This window comes from Rattus norvegicus, chromosome 11 (genome assembly GCF_021556685.1).
Source record: "Rattus norvegicus strain SHRSP/BbbUtx chromosome 11, alternate assembly SHRSP_T2T, whole genome shotgun sequence".
Lineage (NCBI taxonomy): Eukaryota > Metazoa > Chordata > Mammalia > Rodentia > Muridae > Rattus > Rattus norvegicus.
In genome coordinates, this window is record NC_141544.1 from 42,037,694 (window position 1) to 42,056,184 (window position 18,491).

The following is an 18,491-nucleotide window of genomic DNA, read 5'->3' on the forward strand; positions in this document are numbered from 1 at the left end:
CAGTCTTACCTGGAGGTAAGATTTCTGCTATTTTTTTCCATGAACAGTAAGTTAATTATTGGTTACATTATTTGCAATTTGGCGGCCAGCATTATCATAGCTGTATATTTTCCTGAGAGCATTGTTTTCCTGAATGTTGTTTAAAATCATCAGAAAAGAAGATACCATTTTATGTGCAGAAACTACATATTCTCCAAGTTTCTCTTTGTGAGCCCATGTAATGGTACCGCAGATGTTACTGTGCAATGTATTGAAATTGTGTTTGAGTAACCCAAAGTCAACTTTGATTAGCATTTTATTGTTTTGTAACCAAGGCATACAAGAGCCCTCTCACATGGCTTAGCAGGAGAGCAGTGGCACCACCTTATCAGTTTGCCAGACAGCTGGAGTGATATCTGAGCAGATAGGAGTAGCTGCTGTGAAAGTATAAGAACTTTAGTTTAAATGCTTCGTATCTTCAAATGGTGCTATAGGGTTAACAAGTAGGAGGATGCCTAGGTCTCACTGGTTGCTGGGCAGTGAAAGAACCAGACTCAGGGGAATGAAGTTTGTAGAGCAAAAACAGGACAGACAATTTCTACAAATATTCCCCCAGTCACCACTTACATATCTGTGCTTACTATTACCATCACCACCACTGTCACCACCTCTACTACTACTGCTGATGCTGTTGCTTCTGCTGCTACACACACACCTAAAACAACAACAATAAAAACCTAAACATCAATTTCCATTGCCATTTCCAGCAATGGGACCTTTGTCTTTTCATATGTAAAAAAAATTAGATGTGAACCTGCGTATTGTTCCCTCTAAAGAACAATTGTACAGACTCCTTAAAAATGAACAAATAAGGCATGTGCTTTGTCTCAGCCTGTAGGTGAAGGGTGGCATAATCATATGAATAGTACAAAGCCTTCATTGGAAGACAAGGGACTGTTTGGATTGAACTTTTAATAAATTTATAAAAATATACATCATATATAATAAAACAAGCTAGTAAATATATTTAGTTCAGGAGGTATAACCTCTCTGTTATACAAACAAATATATGTGAGAGCATATCAGGGTAACTATATGTATTAGATGAGAAGGAAATTTCCCTCTGAATTTACATCTCCTAACCTGAAAACTTTTGTTCCTAAAAATATTTCAAGTGAAAAAATAATAATCATTATTCAACAAAAACATTCTTGCATATAGTTAGAGTCTGTAGATAGATAGATAGATAGATAGATAGAGATAGATAGATAGAGAGAGAGAGAGAGAGAGATAGATAGATAGATAGATAGATAGATAGATAGATAGATAGAGTCTGTATCTGAAGTCAAATAAGGTACATTACAAATAAACTCACATATATGAAAATTCAAAGATAATATTCACAAATTATGAAAAAAGGTTGGCATTTGACTTTGTGAGTCTGGGTTATTTCACTCAGAATGTTTATTTTTAACTCTATCCATTTATATGAAAATTGAACATTTTCATTTTTCTTAACACCTAATATTATCACACTAAATAAATATAGCACATTTCATTACCCATTCATTTGTAGATGGTCATCTAGGCTGCTCCCATGTCCTGGATACTGGGAATAGAGCAATACTAAATATGGGTAAGCCAGTATTTCTGTAGTAGGATGTAGAATCTTGTGTCTATATAGCCAAGCCTACTACAACTGAATAAAATAATCTTTTTCTAGATTTTTGAGGAAGCTCCATGCTGATTGCTACAGTGGCCAAGCCAATTTGCATTCCTATCTATCAGAAATAAGTTTACTTTCTCCAAATCCACACCAGCATTTGTAGCCAATTGTGTTTTTCATCTTACCAGTCTAACAGAAGTGAGAAGAAATTTTAAAGTAATTTTCCTTCTCATTTGCCTTGATGTCTAACAATGATGAATATTTTTAAAACTTTTTTCATGAATCATTTAGAGTTCAGCATTTAAAATATGTCTGTTTAATTCCATGTTCTACTTTATGATTGAGTAGCTTGTTTTCTTGATGTTTAGTTTCTTGAGTTCTTTATGTATTTTAAATACTAAGCCTCTATTGGAAGTATAGCCATTGAAGACTTTTCTCCATTATATAGGATGTCTGATCAGTCAAATGATGGAATTCTTTACTGTACTGAAGCTCCAGTTTTGTGAGTTCTCATTTGTCAGTTGTTGGTCTTAACAACAAGAGGTGAGGAAATTACCAAGGAGCCACATGGATTGGGGGGAGCAGTGCAGAGCTTTATAGAGAGTAAAGATAGAGTGAAGTTGTATAAAGTGTATAAAGCCAAAAATATAGAACAGGAATGGAGTAGGGAGGCAGGAAAGAGGAGAATCTAAAAGTAAGATACTACAGGCTATGAAATAAGTCATTGTCATGAATAGGTTACTCCTAAAATAGTTGACTATAGAGATTTCATAGGCCACAAATTACAGATTTCTGCCAATCCTCTGGTTTAGTTTCTAAGACTTGATAAGACTTTATTGCTCAAGTTAATGGGTCACAGAACAAAGGAAAATCAGTCAGGTAATTGTATGGATGTTTTACTCCTGCTAGTTAGCCTCCTCGGTTCTAAAAGCTTTTATGTATTCTCTGTAAGGGAGATTACTATGGGTCTTATGCAATTTTAAACCTTGCAAACACCAGCAACCTGGCCTGGCAAAAGAAGAGCACTGGAGTAAGCTGCCAGTTTCTGAGTGTGTTCAGAGCACAATTAGTAAGATGAAATACACATCTGGCACTGTTGTCAGGCCAAGATGTGTTTGGACTTAGGGGACAACGGCTATTAGTATGCTGCTAAATGGACGCGACAATATTAAAGAGTGCCAATGTCTTGTCATTATGCCCATTGCCTGCTGTATCTCCAAATCCTCTTCAGAGAAGCTTCTTTCTGAAATAGATGGTAATTCTCACAAAGAACAACTGATCAATGTTCATAGTGTAAGTCTGCAAACTACTCAGCCACAAATGGAAGCTCTGTGTCACACTCATCTTCTCAGAGATCGGGTGTCATTGTTTGGAGAAGATGGACTAGAAGACTGCAAAAGCAAGCGGCAGTGAATAAATGAAAGTAGACAGTGCTTTCCAGACATAGCAGGACATTTTCATAAGCTACAACAGTTGTGACAGCATGCACAAGATCTGTGCCAGCTCAAATCAGACAAAATCCCAACATGGAGAAAGGAGGTGGGCACAAGGACTCCCTACTCAGTAAGGAAATGTTAGTCTTTGATAAATCTTAAAAGTTGGACAGTAAGATTTCTTTAGACATGACGCCCTGGGTAGATCAATCACGCCCCCGCAGAGGACCACACATTCCAGAGTATGTAGACAGCACAACTCAAACAAGGATTTATTCTTATTTTAATTATATTATTAGCTCAAAAAATAGTTTTTCAAAGTTTCTTTTCAACTTTTTTCAGTTATTTCAAAGCTGGATGTGAATAAATTTAAAAAAAGAGTCAAAGTTGTATAGGCAAGGATAGAAAATATGGTGGATCTGTGCAAGAATTGTGGAGAAAGGTGATATGACCAAAACAGAACATCTGAAATTCTCCAGTAACTAATATTTAGCCTCAGGATCAACTGGTTATGACTTCAGGAACAGATTAGAAATGGAAAGAAGTCTTATTGTATCCGACTAAGAATCTTTTACACAACAGAAGAATCCAAAACTGCAAAAGAATATAATATATACAATAAATATGAGATTAATAACCAAAACTTCTATATAATATCTACAACTCAGCAGCAGGAAGAAAGTGAGCTAACGTTAATAAGATCTGAGATTAGAATAGACAGTTTTCAAAAGAAAATCTACAGGTGACTCAAGGGTGAAATAAGATCTCATTTCACTAATATCTCAAAACTAAAAATCAAAGTGACAGTGAGACTGGCAAGCAGCTGTTAAAAAAAATAGTTATTAGAAAGAAAATGTGTTCAAAGCTAATTCCCACTTTCTCTATTGTCATAGGAGGCAGAGGGGAAAAGGGAGGGAAATAGGTGGAAGAGGATACTGAGAGGGGAAAGGCGGGGGTCAGGATGATGTGTGGGGAGAGACAGGTGAGAAGGCCAGAAGGACAAGAGAATGAATGGAAGTCTGCAGCTGCCAGCGGTTGGGGTGTCAATCTCTAGGAAGTCCCACAGACCTGGGATGAGAAACCTTCCAAGAGCCAATGCATGTTTTCTTAGCTGAGATGCCTAACACTTGGGACATGGAACCATAAGAGGCCACCTTCTGTAAATGGATAAAGACACGAAGCCATCCACAAGACTTCCAACCTCAAATTTGTCCTGTCTAAAAAAATGCAGAAATAAGAATGGAGTAGAGACTAAAGAAATGACCAACCAATAATGGACCCAACTTCAGATTTATCCCATGGGCAAGAACAAATACCTGACACTATGAATGATACTCTGTTATGCTTGCTGACAGGAGCCTAGCATCTTTGTCCTCTACCCAATAGCTGATTGAAACACATGCAGAGACACAGAGCCAAGTAATGGATGAAGGTTGGGTACTCTTATAGAAGAGATGGGGGAAGGACTGAAGGCTCTTAAGAAGATAGAAACTGCACAGGAAGACCAACACAGTCAACTAAGCGAGACCCTTAGGGGCTAGGCAGTTGTGCAGCTCTATGTGGATTCTCCAACAGCTGGAGTGGAGACTGTCCTTAAAACTGTAGGCTGACTGTGGAATCCATTCCCCAACAGGGCGGTCTTGTCTGGCCACAGTGGGAGAGAATGTGCCTGATCCTTTAGAGAGTTAATGTGCCAGGGTAGGGGGATACCCAGGTGGGGCCCCACCCTTTCAGAGGAGTGGAGCAGGGAGTGGGGGAAGGGACTCTGTGAGGGAGAAAATGTTTGTGATGTGAATACATAAATAATTTCTTTAAAAAGAAGAACGGAAGAAAATAAGTAACAAAGAACCTGTGAAAGAAATTGAAATGTTCTCCTCTCCAAGAATGTATATGGAGACAACTATTAAAGAAAATACAGTGTAGCCCCTTCATCAAATATTCATAGACCCACTGTGTGACACTTCTGAAATGTAGAAGGCAGAAAGATGTGACCTTCAAAAATTATCTCTACTACCAAATTCCTTGTGACATTACTCACAAAATCAAAGATGTAAACAACCCAAAGTGTCTATCAGCAAATGAATGTTCACACTTCTCTCTTTTTCCTTCTTAGTCCTCCATATTTTATCTCTATTTACCTGCAAAATAACCCACACTTTTATGACCAAGAAGGCAGGAATATAAAGACATACATTTCATATAGATTGAAACTATTAAATTAGATCAAAGAAATCAATGTTTTCAATGAAATAGTTTATTTAAAACAAATTATTTTAACATGGGGTAATCTAACTGAATTTCATTGTCAATGGCATTATAAAGACAATGAACTTCTCTGCAAGTTGAGCATGTTGTGTTTTATATATTTTTCTTCAGATAGTTTAGTACATGATTGTAATTTTAGATGATATCAAAGAACTTGTGATGTGATGCAAGTTCGTGTCAGCAGCTGCAAAAACTCCTCAGTAGAAGCCACAGGACCAGTACCTTCTACAACACAGTGGGCGGCAGCAACCATAACCATAGCCACAGCCATAACCATAGCCACCATAGCCACAGCCATAGCCACAGCCTAGGCAACCATAGCCATAGCCCAGGCCTCCATAGTATCCACCATAGCAACGCATGGTATAAGGAGTGAATGCCAGTTATGGACTGGTAGTAGGTTCTATGAGTCTGGGGGAATCAGGGAGGGGAGAAGGAGAGATAGGTATGACATAAATATCGTAATTGCTTATGAAATACTCAAAAGATAAGTAATTTAAATTTATTTTAAAGAAATAAACTCTTGTTTTATTTTCAACATTCTAGTTGATTCTGTATTTATTTTTGGTTAATTTATATGACCCAATTCTATTAGGTGATACAAATCATTAAGATAGTAAAGCCTTTTTATGGCTTTTATGATGGCGGGGGAGGGGCATTTCTGTTACTTCAATTTGTAAAAAAAAAAAAAGTTTAATTAAATGTAGACCTATTCTTTGAGATATTTCTTCCTTAATTGCTCAGGTTATAGATAACATGTACATAAAATAGATACTTTTATGTTTATCCTGAAAAAGAGTAATATCCACCAAAAGCAGAACATGGAAAACAATATTATTTAAAAAGACACCTGACTTTATGTAAGAGGAAAATTACTTCTCTACTGGACAGAAACAGTTCCTATAAATGACAGTCTATCAACTTCACCACTAGGCTATATCTAGACTGCTGTTCTTTGCCTTTGACATGTAACTGCCCAAGAGCATCTGAAAAGACTAGTAAAGATACTAGACCCATGCAGAGAGATGTGGAAGATCACAAACCTGTACTTGGACTGGAATTGTATCATGACCAATAATTCAGTTTTGAACAGAGCACAGAAAAGGTGGTCCTCAGATTTACAATGATATTTATTTACCCAAGGGAGGAAACTTACACTCTTTGAGGAGCATTAACAAATACATATTTGGAAGTCTTCTTATTTCATTAGTACAGTAACTTACATACAAACTAGAAAGATATTGCCTAACAAATCTCAAGGTAAAGTAAGAGCTGGCACTAGAAGAAAAAGGGCACTTATAGACATTCTCCATAAAACTTCATGGCTAGCCCTTATCTAAAGGACATACTTATTTATACAAGATGAATAAGTATATTGTTAGCTTCGTAGCTACCAAAATGTCCCTAGTCATGAACTCCACAGAGAGACAATAATAAATCCTACATGCTCATCCTGCTGTCATGTGGATGTGTATAGCCAAAATGGAGTAAATAGCATGAGATGAATGTGCCTCCAGTGCAACTTGTCAGAGACTTGAGACTAAGAAAAACACGGTGCTTCATGATTGACCATTTATATTTCACAAGTCTTCTGGTTAAAGGTACCCATTTGTATTCTCAGGATCCTGGCACCATGTCTAAAGGATGCCCGACTATGCGAGCATCCGTGTCCCTAATAAACTGTACATTCTTTAAATGTGAGTTAATCCTAAAAATGAGGCTAACACCAGCCTGGGGTTTGTCCCTTCAGCCATGTAAAGTGTTGATAGCCAAAAACAGCCAGTGACATTCACAAAGAGGATGCTGGCAAAATGCTAACTGAATCCTTTCACTCTCAAAACTGAGTTATGATAGCTACTCTAGAGGCCTGCGCTATGGCTATGGAGAGTATAGTATGTCTGCTGTCCTCCGAGTTGCTGTGGGGGATATTGGTCTTAAGTACTCTATTGAGAAACATGTGGAGCTGCTCAGCCTATAGAACTATTTCTTCTATGTCTTCTTACGCTTCTCAAATGTCCATTAGAGACATAACTTACTTGTCTTGCTGAACAGTAAAGACAAACCAAAATAAACCATTGCAGTGCCCTGTTCATACTGAAAGCTTCATACTTATGCTTATCTTTCATATAAGATTTCAGCATTCATAAAATGCTTCATGTGGGGGAGTTCTTAGTTTTGCCTTTGTTGAGGCTAAGTAGGTTCAAGGAGAAATTTATACTGAAAATGTTTGTCCTGTGTGTTCAATTTCTTTTCTGTTTACTGTATATTTCGCCATCATGTGTTTTCCAGGATTAGATACTGGAGTGGTTAAGTCCTGAGTTGTTGTGTGTTTTGGACATGAGCACACCTCTGTCCAGTGCCACAGACTGATAGACACAGTAAAGCTTCCCTGGCTCAGGCTCAGAGGAATGGTAATTGTACCCTGGTACAAGAACGGATGTTGACAATGCGTGCTGAAAGTATCAGCTGCATTTCTGATGCGTGCAGCTGGAGACTGCTCCACACCATGATGAACTATTCTCCCTCCTCCTCTTACATGCTGTCTTTGTTGCTGTTGTTGTATCTTAGTCAGAGAACAGTGTCAAAATGATCCCAGCTTTTCCGTACATGTGCCTAATATGCCTCTCATGTCTACATTTTCATCTTCTCAGGTAAGACAATCCCTAAGCCATACAAGGCACAGCAGTTAAGCAGTTAAAAGTAGACATTATAGAGGCAAATGCACATATTTATAGAATACATCTTTTGTTCTTATGTGTGGAATTAGCCTGGATGGTGTGTATTGAGGTGAACCCAATTAATCACCACAGAGCACAGGCTGTCTTTCATGCAACCTTCCTGTCACTCTAAGAAAAGCAACATTTGATTTATATACATCACTCTATTTAGATAGCTTCCTTCAGTTAGAAGTAGATTAGTCAATAACTTATCCTGAGTCAAATATGAAAAAAGTGATTTTTCACTAGATTACATACAAAAGATTACCTGCAGAATATTTTGTGTGTGCCTTCATGAGAGTTAAACCTTACTCATTATGTCCTTTATATTGCCAACCATCTCTCCTCTGCCCACCTGACCCTTAGCCAGGCATAAAAAATTATAGTTGCTCTTTAAAAACCCTTGAAACTTTCTCTCATTGCTGGTTTCAATTTTATATGAGCAAATATCTTTCAGTGACTGCATCATGTAGCTCTCTTCTCAAATGAGAGAAGAAAAATGAAATAATGGTCCCAGTAATCTGAGAATCTTATAGAAGAAAGGAAGAAAGAATTGGAGCAATAATAGTCAAGGATACCACATAAAACTACATAATCAACTAACCAGGGCTCACAGGGGCTCACAGAGACTGAATTGACAATCAAGGAGTTTGTACAGATCTGATCTAGGAACTCTGCATGTATGTCATGAATGTGTAGTTTGGTCTTCTTGTGGAAATCCTAGCAGTGTGAACAAGGGATCTCTCTGACTCTTTTGTCTGTTTCTGGGATCCAATATACCTCCTACTGGGTAGCCCAATCCAGGTTTAGTGTAAGGGGATGCACCTACTTAATTTTTAAAGCGATGTACCTACTTATTTTTTTAGAGCTTCTAATTAATTGTTTATTTTGCCCTTCATTTTTTAATTTATTTATTTTTAATTTTTAATTGGTTATTTTGTTTATTTACATTTCAAATATTGTCCCCCTTCTACATTTCCCATCCACAGACCCCAGCCCATCCCCTTCCCCTTGCTTCTATAAGGGTTCTACCTCCACCCATCCACTCATACCTCACCACGCTAGCATTGCCCTAACCTGGGCCATCAAACCTCCACAGGACCAAGGGCCTGGCCTCCCATTGATTCATTGATGCCTAGTCTTATGGCATCTTGGTATACTATGTTTGGTTGATACTCCTGAGAGGCCTAACCTTTTCTGAAAGGAAATGGAGGAGGAGTGAATCTGGGAAAGAGGAAGCTGGTGGGGGAGGAACTGAAAGAAGAGGCAGGAGGGGAAACTGCAGTTAGGATATAATATATTAGAGAAAAAAACAAAGAAAGAAAAAGAAACAAAGAAAAGAAAAGTAAAGTTTCAGCAGTGTGAAGGCAACTGGAAGTAAGAGAAACTCCTCAGAATAAGTCTGTGTTGGAGATGTCCCCAATCACACAATTAGAAAGTGAACTGTGATGCCTCTATGAAAGCCATATGAGGGACAGTAGCATTTACAGGTTTGTGATGCAAGGTGACATCAGTCAAATGATGCAAGTGGTAGAAGCACAATAAAATGAGCAATAGATGAAGAGGACATAGAAATTTTTTAGATTTAAATTTTTCTTCACTGATATATATCAATATAAGATGAAACAAAACATTAAAGTAAAAGACTAAAGTTAATATCTAATAATGATCTCCACCTTATATATACATATATATATGATATCAATGATAGATGGAAAGTAGGTAAATGGATAGATAGATGATAGAATGGATAGACAGATGTATATGATAGAAGATAGATGAGTGACACAAAGAAAGATGATAAGATAGATGATAGATAGATAGATAGATGATAGATGATAGATAGATGATGATAGATAGATAGATAGATAGATAGATAGATAGATAGATAGATAGATAGATAGATGGATGGATAGATAGATGGATAGATGGAGAGATAGAGAATTAAACACCCATTTCACTCATTACCCTAGCTAGGTACTTAACAGTATATATTAGAGTAAGAGGAAATAAGAAGGGAAACATGCTTCATAGTGTCTACACATCTATGACTGATTTCTTATTCAAAGATGAGAAGGTTAACCACTAACAGAGACTGTGGCATCTGGAGAGACTTGGTCCTCAGCTGCTGTAAAGTAAGAGCAGGAGGTGCTGCTTAAGAAGTCTTCTGATGGCTGCCTTGATGTAGATTGTACCTCACCTCTGTGTGTGTATTGGTTGGCCAAGAATTCACTATGTAGCCTAGGATAGCCTCAAATTTCCTGGCAGCAGCTCCAGCCTCAGCCTCCCAAAGGCTAAGATTCCAAGTGTGAGATACCATATTTAGGCCACTGAGCTTTGCTCTTCACTGAATCTAATTTGCTTTATAGAACATTTCAAATATCTTTATGGAACTTCTAAACTAAATGAAACGGTATCTTCCTATTGTCTGTTATTTCTGTTTACATTGAATACGGTATGGATCAGATTCAAACTGAAGTACAGAAAAATCCCTATACTCTTGAATCCATTTTAGAGTGTGTACACTTGCATAGAGGCTTTGGGGGGAAAGTGGAAATAGAACCCAGGGCTGTGTAGATACTACAAAGTGCCCTGGAACTTGGGTATGGAACCAGAAAATTTCCAGAAACTTCAAAATAATCATGCATCAATGTTTGCAGAAAAAAATGACCTCCGGTGGAATAAAAAGGGATGGAACAGGCAATTAAAACCATAGTTTCTTTCAAAGATACATCCTTATCACTTCAATGTGAGAGCACAAACAAAAGTGTGAAATGACATATCTATGTTTAAATTATAAAATGGCCATCGAATTTCTGGACATAAAATAAATAATTCATGTATTCCTTGAGGTCAGTATACGTCTAACTATGCTTGTGGAAGACGTAAACAGCCACTGAGTTGAGAACATAAACAAGACTCAGAAAAAAATTTTTTTTAATAACTTGAGTATTTCTTATATACATTTTGAGTGTTATTCCCTTTCCCAGTTTCCGGGCAAACATCCCCCTCCCCCCTCCCCTTCCTTATGGGTGTTCCCCTCCCAACCCTCCCCCCATTGCCGCCCTCCCCCCACCAGTCTAGTTCACTGGGGGTTCAGTCTTAGCAGGACCCAGGGCTTCCCCTTCCACTGGTGCTCTTACTAGGATATTCATTGCTACCTATGAAGTCAGAGTCCAGGGTCAGTCCATGTATAGTCTTTAGGTAGTGGCTTAGTCCCTGGAAGCTCTGGTTGCTTGGCATTGTTGTACTTTTGGGGTCTCGAGCCCCTTCAAGCTCTTCCAGTTCTTTCTCTGATTCCTTCAATAGGGGACCTATTCTCAGTTCAGTGGTTTGCTGCTGGCATTCGCCTCTGTATTTGCTGTATTCTGGCTGTGTCTCTCAGGAGAGATCTACATCCAGCTCCTGTCAGTCTGCCCTTCTTTGCTTCATCCATCTTGTCTAATTGGATGGCTGTATATGCATGGGCCACATGTGGGGCAGGCTCTGAATGGGTGTTCCTTTTGTGTCTGTTTTAATCTTTGCTTCTCTATTCCCTGCCAAGGGTATTCTTGTTCCCCTTTTAAAGAAGGAGTGAAGCATTCACATTTTGATCATCCGTCTTGAGTTTCATTGGTTCTAGGCTTCTAAGGCAATTCAAGCATTTGGGATAATAGCCACTTATCAATGAGTGCATACCATGTGTGCTTTTCTGTGATTGGGTTAGCACTCAGGATGATATTTTCCAGTTCCGACCATTTGCCTACAAATTTCATAAAGTCATTTTTTTTGATAGCTGAGTAATATTCCATTGTGTAGATGTACCACATTTTCTGTATCCATTCCTCTGTTGAAGGGCATCTGGGTTCTTTCCAGCTTCTGGCTTTTATAAATAAGGCTGCGATGAACATAGTGGAGCACGTGTCTTTTTTATATGTTGAGGCATCTTTTGGGTATATGCCCAAGAGAGGTATAGTTGGATCCTCAGGTAGTTCAATGTCCAATTTTCTGAGGAACCTCCAGACTGATTTCCAGAATGGTTGTACCAGTCTGCAATCCCACCAACAATGGAGGAGTGTTCCTCTTTCTCCGCATCCTTGCCAGCATCTGCTGTCACCTGAGTTTTTGATCTTAGCCATTCTGACTGGTGTGAGGTGAAATCTCAGGGTTGTTTTGATTTGCATTTCCCTTATGACTAAAGATGTTGAACATTTCTTTAGGTGTTTCTCAGCCATTCGGCATTCCTCAGCTGTGAATTCTTTGTTTAGCTCTGAACCCCATTTTTTAATAGGGTTATTTGTCTCCCTGCGGTCTAACTTCTTGAGTTCTTTGTATATTTTGGATATAAGGCCTCTATCTGTTGTAGGATTGGTAAAGATCTTTTCCCAATCTATTGGTTGATGTTTTGTCCTAACCACAATGTCCTTTGCCTTACAGAAGCTTTGCAGTTTTATGAGATCCCATTTGTCGATTCTTGATCTTAGAGCATAAGCCATTGGTGTTTTGTTCAGGAAATTTTCTCCAGTGCCCATGTGTTCCAGATGCTTCCCTAGTTTTTCTTCTATTAGTTTGAGTGTATCTGGTTTGATGTGGAGGTCCTTGATCCACTTGGACTTAAGCTTTGTACAGGGTGATAAGCTTGTGTCACTCTTCATTCTCCGTGCTGACCTCCAGTTGAACCAGCACCATTTGCTGAAAAGGCTATCTTTTTTCCATTTGATGGTTTTGGCTCCTTTGTCAAAAATCAAGTGACCATAGGTGTGTGGGTTCATTTCTGGGTCTTCAATTCTATTTCATTGGTCTATCTGTCTGTCTCTGTACCAATACCATGCAGTTTTTATCACTATTGCTCTGTAATACTGCTTGAGTTCAGGGATAGTGATTCCCTCTGAAGTCCTTTTATTGTTGAGGATAGTTTTAGCTATCCTGGGTTTTTTGTTATTCCAGATGAATCTGCAAATTGTTCTGTCTAACTCTTTGAAGAACTGGATTGGTATTTTGATGGGGATTGCATTGAATCTGTAGATCGCTTTTTGTAAAATGGCCATTTTTACTATATTAATCCTGCCAATCCATGAGCATGGGAGATCTTTCCATCTTCTGAGGTCTTCAATTTCTTTCTTCAGAGTCTTGAGGTTCTTATTGTACAAATCTTTTACTTGCTTGGTTAAAGTCACACCAAGGTACTTTATATTATTTGGGTCTATTATGAAGGGTGTCGTTTCCCTAATTTCTTTCTCGGCTTCTTTCTCTTTTGTGTAGAGGAAGGCTACTGATTTATTTGAGTTAATTTTATACCCAGGCACTTTGCTGAAGTTGTTTATCAGCTTTAGTAGTTCTCTGGTGGAACTTTTGGGATCACTTAAATATACTATCATATCTTCTGCAAATAGTGATATTTTGACTTCTTCTTTTCCGATCTGTATCCCTTTGACCTCCTTTTGTTGTCTGATTGCTCTGGCTAGAACTTCAAGAACTATATTGAATAAGTAGGGAGAGAGTGGGCAGTCTTATCTAGTCCCTGATTTTAGTGGGATTGCTTCAAGTTTCTTTCCATTTAGTTTAATGTTAGCAACTGGTTTGCTGTATATGGCTTTTACTATGTTTAGGTATGGGCCTTGAATTCCTATTCTTTCCAGGACTTTTATCATGAAGGGGTGTTGAATTTTGTCAAATGCTTTCTCAGCATCTAATGAAATGATCATGTGGTTTTGTTCTTTCAGTTTGTTTATATAATGGATCACGTTGATGGTTTTCCGTATATTAAACCATCCCTGCATGCCTGGGATGAAGCCTACTTGATCATGGTGGATGATTGTTTTGATGTGCTCTTGGATTCGGTTTGCCAGAATTTTATTGGAGACTCAAAAAATTTAAACTGTGTGATTTATCCTAAATCAGCACAATAGTACACAAGGGCCTCCGTCCCATAGAATATTGAAAAGCAAACAAATACTAAAAGCAGAAAAATATTTTTTTGATTTGTATTGTACCACAGACTGCATTTATAAATACTTAAGTTAAATATAGATTGAGACAAGCTTGAAAATTGAGTCGGAATTTCACGTTGGAGCTCTATAATTTGACTTTGGGAGCCTGACAGAAGAGCATAATAATCTCAGTTATGCAGCCTCATCTTTCCAGTAAATCATGAAACCCATTACGTCCTCTGAAGCACAGTGCTGATACTTGTCATGCTTCAATGCCTGTGGTTTCCCCAACAACAACGCAGGTGTATAAAAGGCCTTTGACAGATGGTGACACCCAGACTCAAAGAACCTACTGACTGTCTATATCTGAACATCATGTGCTACTACGGCAGCTACTATGGAGGCCTGGGCTATGGCTATGGTGGCCTAGGCTGTGGCTATGGTTGTGGCTGTGGCTGTGGCTATGGCTGTGGCTATGGTGGCTATGGTTATGGCTGTTGCCGCCCACTGTGCTGTAGAAGATACTGGTCCTGTGGCTTCTATTGAAGAATTTCTTCAGCTGCTCACACCAACTTTCTTCACATCAGAAGTTCTTAAATAACTTCATAAATTCCAACCTTGCACGAAACTATTTGAAGAGGAATAAATAAAGTACAACATGCTCACCTGATTCCCCATCTTCAGTTTCACTGCATGAATATTTGCAGAGAAGCCACTTACATCATGATGACATAAAAAATGTGATCCACTTCCATTCTTAACTTTTCTATGAACATATATGTTTTAAAATAAACTATGTCGTTGGGGATTTAGCTCAGTGGTAGGGCGCTTGCCTAGCAAGCGCAAGGCCCTGGGTTCGGTCCCCAGCTCCGAAAAAAAAAACCGTAATAAAATAAACTATGTCTTTAAAATATTTTCCTATAGTTTTCCTACATGTGGAATGGATGTTTACGTATTCATACCTGTTTGGTGCACATGTGTGATTGTGTATAGAACATGGAAGAGGGTTTAAGGAGAAAGAGGGGGGTCCTTTTCAAATATTCCTCCATTGGTATACATTTTTACTATCTTCATATCGCTGCTATTGTTATGTCACAATAAATTCACAAGTGCAGTCATTTCTCTGAGATCAAATCCTTTCATCTGCTAGGAAAATGCTGAGAGCTATTACAAGTTAATTCTCTAAATATCTGGGGGAAAATATCCAAGGTGCCTTCTGTAGTGGGTGTCACCATGCACTTGTCCCTGTGAACTGGGTTCTCTTAACTTTACATATCCCCTAACCCCCATCTTCTTTCTAACATCCATTTTACTGTCAACTGTAGAGAACAACCTCACTGTGACTATCAGATAGGATTTGAATATTCGGTCTTGGTCAGCTACAGATTTTCCTTTAACATGGTTATGATAACTCTCTAACAAATATAAAATCAATTTATTTTCTTTATACCTTTTATTTTCAGGTATCCCAATATATTTTGGTTACTGAATTCCTATTCTTTGTATAGAATAGTGTGTAGATTTTCCTGCTGTGCAGAACTTTTTTAGATGGGCACAAGGAACTCTACTGTTTTGTTTTATTGCTTGTGATTTTGAACTCACATCCAAACATTTAATGAGAATTAGCAAAGAATCATTTGTATTCAGTTTTTGTTGTTTTAAGTTCTTGGTAAACTTTGTACACTTGTAATTTGATTGAATTAATGGTTTTGCCTTCCTCTTCTAAGAATAACCCCCTTTAGGCTTGACCAAAGATTTTTGTTTTTCTAATTTTTTCCTTAAACTTGTCAAGTCCAACTTATATTGGCTAAATCTTCTAGGATGGGTAGCTATCACCTGGAGTGTGGTAGACCTACCTAGGACCACACCAATAAAGAAGCTGACCAACACATACTAGCATCTATCAAAGACAAACAGCTCCTTAGTTAAAAGCAGGAATTCATTACCAACTTCCCACTTCATATTGGGATTTTGTTTTACTTTAGCTTGCTATTATAATTTTGGTGAATTCATACATTAAACTAGCCTGCTATGTCTGAAAAAACATGACCCTTTCAAATATTCTTAATATACTCTATCCTCTCTCTCTCTCTCTCTCTCTCTCTCTCTCTCTCTCTCTCTCTCTCTCTCTGTGTGTGTGTGTGTGTGTGTGTGTGTGTGTGTGTGTGTGTGTGTGTGTGTGAGAGAGAGAGAGAGAGAGAGAGAGAGAGAGAATCACGTGTGTACCCTGTTAGGGGCTGAGGATTCCATAGTCAATTCTGCACATTTAACCAGTTTGGATCCGTGTGATAATCATTATCTATTGCAAATATGCATGGCTCTGATCAAAGTTGAGGGGTATACCAATCTATGTGTATAACAATATCATTTAAAACTAGGCCCATTTAACAGAACTCTGTTCGTAGGTTCTACACATAGGGCCTATGGTAGGACCACAGGTGCTTTATCCAGTAATGATGGCCCGTATGGGTTGCATCTTCTAAAATTGAACCTAAGTTCAATTAGAACAGAGCTGATGACACCAACATTATTCACACCCCTATACAGCGGGGCACATGTGTTGACAGAATACCCATTTTTGTAGAACAGAGTTTTCAGAGATTTAAAACTGACAAATATTTTATCTTACAGCAGTGTGCCTAAAATTTGCAACACTAAGAAAACTCGCTAGTAGGGAATAATGAAGCTGGTTGCAAATGCTGCGGTGGGCTTCTCTCTCTCTCTCTCTCTCTCTCTCTCTCTCTCTCTCTCTCTCTCTCTCTCTCTCTCTGACTCTCTTCTCTCCCTGACCCTTTTCTTCCTCTCTCCCCTTCCTACCCCCCTTCTCTCCATGTGTTCCTGGGGGACCTCTCCTTTTCTTTCCCCCCTTCTCTCTGCCCCTTCTCCCTTCTCGACTCCCCTTCCCATGCCCTAAATTAACTGTATTCTTTACTAGACCCATCCTATGGCTGGTACCTCAGAGGGAAGGGATGCCTCAGCATGCCTCCCACTTTACCATAGTGCACTCTATAAAACATATCCTTGGCTTTTTAGAAAAACACAACATATATTTGATGATCCTTGTGAATATTGTAGTGGACCTTAATGTACAAAATATCCTGCAGCACATTTCCTGTTTGCAATTCCTTTAGCATACACCTACCATGGAACAGGAAGTTTAGACTTCTAAGTTTAGCTTTTAAATATACTGCCAACCATCTCAACTGCCAGCACACCACTTACTTACACCTTACTTTTATAATTTACCCTACCAGCAACATATGAGGGTCTGAGCTCTACATCTTCACCCCCACTGCCTTTTATTTTTTGTTTGTTAATTGTGTTCTTAATAGGCTTCTTGGTTTTCGAAGTTCCTGTTACTGCTTTATTTGGGAGTTTGTATTTCTTTTCTTGTCTACTCCTTTGTTTTTAAAGACTGGGCTTCACTCCATAACCTGAACTGGCTTTTTTTGGGATGGGAAGAAGCCTATTCTACAAAAGTGGAAACTGCCAACATAGTAGCAAAGACGCTTCTAGAAGACATACCCAGGCCACCTGTACACAGAAGGTGTTACAGTCTTTAACAGGCTGGAGAGGCAGCTCAGTGATTGTGGTACTCAGTCCTGATCATCAACTTGATTGGATCTAGTGTCACCTAGAACTAAATGTTGGGAACACCGTTCCCTCAACTGGGGTCACCAACTAAACAAAAAGAAGAAGCCAGCTGAGCTCCAGCATTCGTCTCTCTTCTCTACTGCTCAACTAGAGATACAATATGGGCGGCTGCCTCATGTTCCTGTCCCCGTGATTTCCTCATCATGATGGATTGTACCCCTCAAACTGTAGGCTAGAAATAAACCTTCCAACATGGGTTGGGTATTCTGTTGCAGCAATGGAAAAAGTCATGGAGGGATGGAGCACCTGTTAGTATGTGCAAGGCCCTGGCATTGATGCAGAGCCCCACAAAATACAAAACAAACATCTTTACCCTCTAAGCTTAGTGTCAGAGAGGAACTAAAAAATTCAAGTTTTCAGGAATGATGTTATGTAACTGTTTCTTTCAGTTCTGTTCATATTTCAGAAAAGTGCTGGATATATTTGTTATTGGAGAGTATGGACGGTTCAGAGACAAAACAATTTCATATTAAGTGCCCACAAGAATGATCATGTTGACAATAATCTTGCTCCTGGTTGTTCCTGGGGTATATTAGTTCATGCTGAGTACCTCCATAGCTTGTAAAAGCCCCTGAGGTCACATGTTGTGAGTCCTCTATGGACAAGGAGCAAAGCGTGGCCTTGGTGTTCTGTTTTGTTGGAGAGCAGAGTATAACTAGGCAAAGCACTGGAGACTGCCTGACTTCAGGTCTAGCTCTGCTGCCTAGCTATGTGATCTTGGTAAGTTACTTTCTTTATTTCAGTTTTTTTCTTCATTATACTAGACATGGATGCTACTAACTCACTAGGGAGTTACTATGAAGATTAAGTGAATTTAATATACATAAATTCTTTAAAATGGTATTGCGTGTGTTAGCAATGACTTATT

At 38.6% G+C, this 18,491-nt stretch overlaps 2 protein-coding genes across 2 annotated transcripts; one reads left to right on the forward strand and one right to left on the reverse strand.

The window, feature by feature from the left end:
- Positions 1 to 5,540: 5,540 nt before the first annotated feature.
- Positions 5,541 to 5,705, reverse strand: LOC102551105 (keratin-associated protein 20-2-like). The gene has a single exon (XM_087577414.1). It carries the CDS (start codon positions 5,703 to 5,705, stop codon positions 5,541 to 5,543), a length of 165 nt encoding a protein of 54 aa, XP_087433540.1.
- An 8,639-nt stretch (positions 5,706 to 14,344) lies between these two features.
- On the forward strand, positions 14,345 to 14,691 carry LOC102551168 (keratin-associated protein 20-2-like). Its single transcript, XM_087577417.1, has one exon. The coding sequence runs from the start codon at positions 14,345 to 14,347 to the stop codon at positions 14,513 to 14,515; it is 171 nt and encodes a 56-aa protein (XP_087433543.1). The 3' UTR covers positions 14,516 to 14,691.
- Positions 14,692 to 18,491: the final 3,800 nt, after the last annotated feature.

Bases quoted from the DNA above. Each gene is read 5' to 3' on its own strand.
- LOC102551105 (XM_087577414.1), bottom strand. From the start codon at position 5,705: ATGCGTTGCTATGGTGGATACTATGGAGGCCTGGGCTATGGCTATGGT.
- LOC102551168 (XM_087577417.1), top strand. From the start codon at position 14,345: ATGTGCTACTACGGCAGCTACTATGGAGGCCTGGGCTATGGCTATGGT.